The sequence below is a fragment of the Morone saxatilis genome, unplaced genomic scaffold (assembly GCF_004916995.1).
Source record: "Morone saxatilis isolate NCDOM2014 unplaced genomic scaffold, NCSU_SB_2.0 Contig2, whole genome shotgun sequence".
Classification (NCBI taxonomy): domain Eukaryota; kingdom Metazoa; phylum Chordata; class Actinopteri; family Moronidae; genus Morone; species Morone saxatilis.
Window position 1 is genome coordinate 14569789 of NW_023339762.1, and position 4059 is coordinate 14573847.

General features: G+C 37.0%; 1 protein-coding gene across 1 annotated transcript in view; it reads left to right on the top strand.

Annotated features, from left to right (window-relative positions):
• The first annotated feature begins 567 nt into the window (after positions 1–567).
• Positions 568–4059, top strand: part of myrf (myelin regulatory factor) — a 21924-nt gene continuing 18432 nt past the window's right edge. Inside the window, exon 1 of the mRNA XM_035664349.1 lies at positions 568–1186. Within this exon, the coding sequence (XP_035520242.1) occupies positions 1141–1186 (46 nt within the window). The 5' untranslated portion in view covers positions 568–1140. The remainder of the gene's footprint in view (positions 1187–4059) is intronic.

A 4059-nucleotide genomic window follows, 5' to 3' on the forward strand; every position in this document is an offset into this window, starting at 1 on the left:
TCAAAAAAGCTGCTTTGTTTTAAAGCATATTTGTATTTGAAATATAAGTCACAGCCTACGTCTCATAGACAGGAGCTGGAACTAACAATTGTTTTAATATAAAGTATATTATTGATTGCTGATTATTTTTGTCAATCAGTTTTATGAAATGCCAAAAAAAAAAATTTAAAAATGCCCACCACTACTTGCTAGAGCTCAAAGTAATGTCTTCGTCAGTCCAATAGGTTGGTCCAAAGATATTTTATGTACCACTAATATGTGACAAAGAAAAGCAGCAAATTCTCAGAATTAAGAAGCTTGGGACCCACAAAGTTGTAGCACTTTTGAAATGATACATCATCATGAATCGACTAATTGTTGCAGCTCTTTATACAGTAGGCTACGCGGTCTTTAAATGAGATAAAGAATATCGGAAACAACTAAAAAATGTAAGATAAGGTAACTTTAAAGAAAGTTTTGAGTACAAACGACACTTTCCAACTTGTTGTTTTTGTCCGGGGACATTTGCAGCAGCCTGGCGCACATCCCTCACCTGCCTCAGCTCCTCTCCTCCGACCCTGCTGCACACATCCTGTCTGAGAGGGAGAGGCGAAGGAGGGAGAGAATCAACAGAAGGGACTACTAGGAAGTCAAGTTTCGCCAACTTTTACGCACAGTTTTTGTAAAGTTTTATATTACCCTTCCGATTTTTTTTATCCCCCCCACATGATGATGGCAGGATGATGGTACTTTATGCGAAACTAAACCAAAGCTTATTATGCAGTTTGTGGGAGCTGAAGGGAAGGTGCGCCTGAAGAAAAGTTGTTTAATGTTGTTATAGACTATAGGGATTTTATTCATTTTTGTTGGCACCTTGATTTAAATTTTTTTTTAAAAGTCTATCTTTAAAGTTATAGCCTTCCTCGGCGTCATTGGAGGCGTTTGGCTGAGGGACGTCAATCCAGTGCCAAGTTGCTGAACAGCAGACAGAAGTTCTCCGCGTGAAGCGTTGGATTTATGTGAACTGAAACGAGAAGAGAAGAAGTCACTAAGGATATCATCTGGATTCCGTGATGTACATGTGAAAGTTTCCCCGATCCGAATTTATTTCATTCGGACAAGGGGAGACTTTAATGGATTTTTTATGTGGGACCCGCTAGGATGGACGTGGTAGATGAAACAGAAGCGTTACAGAGATTTTTTGAAGGTAAGAATTCCCGATTATTATTATTATTATTATATATATAGATCTAGGCTATCTATTAATACAGTTTAGTATCCTATTAAAACTCACAGTACAGAAAATTGATAGTAGAACGGAAAAGGTGTGACTTTTGTTAATTTTACAACCACTTTGGCGTGTAAATAATTTGTTTTGGTGAAGAACTGAATTTGTTTAAGAGTAATCTCTGGTCAATTCTAGTTTTACCTGTTGTGTTAAGTGTAGGCCGACAGTTTAAAAAAAGCCTGCTTTAAACTATGATGCACCACACATGACAGGTGGTTACCGTCATAATAATAATATTAATAATAATAACAGCTATAGGCCTACCATAGTTAAAGTTATAGGGCTTGTGGCTTTTAGGTGAAGGTTTCCCATACATTATTACTTCACTCTCTTTTCCCCTTAAAGTTTTCTCTTGGCTGCTCATCTTAAAAACTAAAAATGCAAGAAGACAAGAGGGTTAACGGGTGCGGGGAACAAAGTGCTGGTGATGGGTAACAGATCAAGTTGAACGGGGAATCCTAAGAAAAACGAGGTGGAGGAGGGTGGGGTTGAGGGTTGGAAGGGTGTAGGAATTCAAGTCAAGATAAATGGTGTGTTTTGCAAGGGTACTGTGGCACAGTGTGTGCGTGTGTGTGTGTGTTAGAAACAGACATGAGCAATGTGATTTCAACCAGTGATGTAGGCTATGATCATCACAAGGCAAACAACCATAAATAGAACCAAAATCAGTTCAGAGAAGCATTAATTTAGGTTTAACCCCATAAAGTCTGTTTGATAAAGATACAATATTATATATTGTAACTTTAAATAAGTTATCTTTTAGCTCGTCAACTTTATTCCACATACACAAAAAGTGTTTGTTGGTTTCTCCTGTTTTACATCCGTGATTTACCATCTGTGTTGAATTGAAGATTTGACAGAATTGTGTTCAATTTGAGAATATATTTTGTGAACCTTATTTCATCAGTACATTTTATATATGACATGCAAGACAATCAGATTTTGTCACATTTTGAGTTTTTGACTGCAATGTGTGATTTACAGCTCGCCACAGAATTCACACCTTAGCTTACTAATAGTTTTTTTTTAAAGAAACTTAGTGTCAAATGTTCCAGGAGGAGTCAAGTGCACATAAAAACACACACTGTGGTTTATGTATAATAAGTTATCTGTAGAGAGACTTAACACTTGATTATAGTATACACAGAGTGTTGACTTAAATATACAAAGCCATCCATGACTGTCAGAGGTTCCTTGCCATTCTGACAGGAATTTAGTGTGTTTACATTCTTTCTTTGGGAGTAAGAGAGATGTTCTTACTTTGGCTTTATTTCAGCCACTTTTGCTCGGACTAAAATGTCAACTTGTCCATGAGAAGAATACAGTAGATGCCGCCTTAGATGCTTATTTTCCTATTTAACCTGTTCTTTCTCTTAACTAACCCAAACTAATTATATCTCTCTTGGATCTTGGATTCCAGCCTTTAGGAAATCCACCTTAACTTCAAAGTAGTACCAATAAGCCTTCGATTTTATATAGTAGATAATTAGTCTATTAGTGACTGTGCTCATTTTGCCCTTTACCTGAAAGAGACACACACTCATACAGAAACACCCACACATCACTATAATGGATTTTGGCACTGGTAAACTGTGTTTTAATCGGATTAGTGAAATATGTATACATTTACACTAATGCACAGGGTACATTCCTGGCATATCCTTGGTGGCTGTTAAAACACAATGAGGTGAGACTGGTGTTTCTCCTCGTGTATTTGGCCCCCCTGGACTCTCACTCGCTCTGATTCCATTAGAGTGACAGTGAGCAGACAGGGTGAGGAGGTGAGATACTGCAGACTCAGGGTGGAGAGAGACTGGCCTGTTGAGAGAAACCGGGCTAAACCACCAAAACCCCCCAAAACTTGACCTTCTCCTCTCTGACTCACTTACAAACAGTTGCTCAAACACTCACACAGCCCTGTGCGCACACAGGATCACGACTTTATTGCTGTTTTGTTACTCCGAGAAATGCCCCATCCTAAGTCAACTAAACACTCGATTAATAAATGGTAACTCACACCTGTGTTACATTTTTACAGGCAAAATATATCTAATATATATATAAATAATATTCAAAATGGAAACATTCATGTACAATGTTTTGGAGATTATTAACCAGAAATGGTAATGCAAACAAAGCAATAAAAGTGGATCCAGTCGACTGCAGACTGCAAGAATCTACAGCCACAGTAGCAGCTCTGTAAGGCTGTACTTAGGAATTACTTGAATTTCCCTCGGGATAAAAAAAAGTATGTATCTAGGCACAGTAGTGCTTTGAGTGAAATGCTGACAGAAATAGGGATTCAACTAACAGTTGTTAATTTTCAGTTAATCTGCGTAATTTTCTCGATTGGTCTATAAAATATCAGAAGAGAGAAAGATGTCCATTACAATTTACCAGAACATCTTCACAAATGAGAAGCTAAAACTGATGTATTTTTGACAATTTAGCTAGTATTCATTTTCTGTTAGTTGACTCATTGGTTGATTAATTGTTTCAGCTGTAGTCAGAATGCTCACACTCACAATAACAATGCTAAAATAATGACGTTTAGCAGGTATAATGTTTATAGCGCAAAATGAAGTACAGCTGAAGGAATGTCATTAAAGGTCCAGTGTGTAACATTTAGAATGATTTATTTGCAGAAATGGAATATTATCTTCATAGGGATGTTTTTGTTAATATATAATCACAACAAGAAAAATATATATATTATAATTTGTTCCCTTAGAATTAGTTATTTTTATCTACAGACACCTTGGGTCGCCTGCCATGGAGTCCGCCATGTTGAA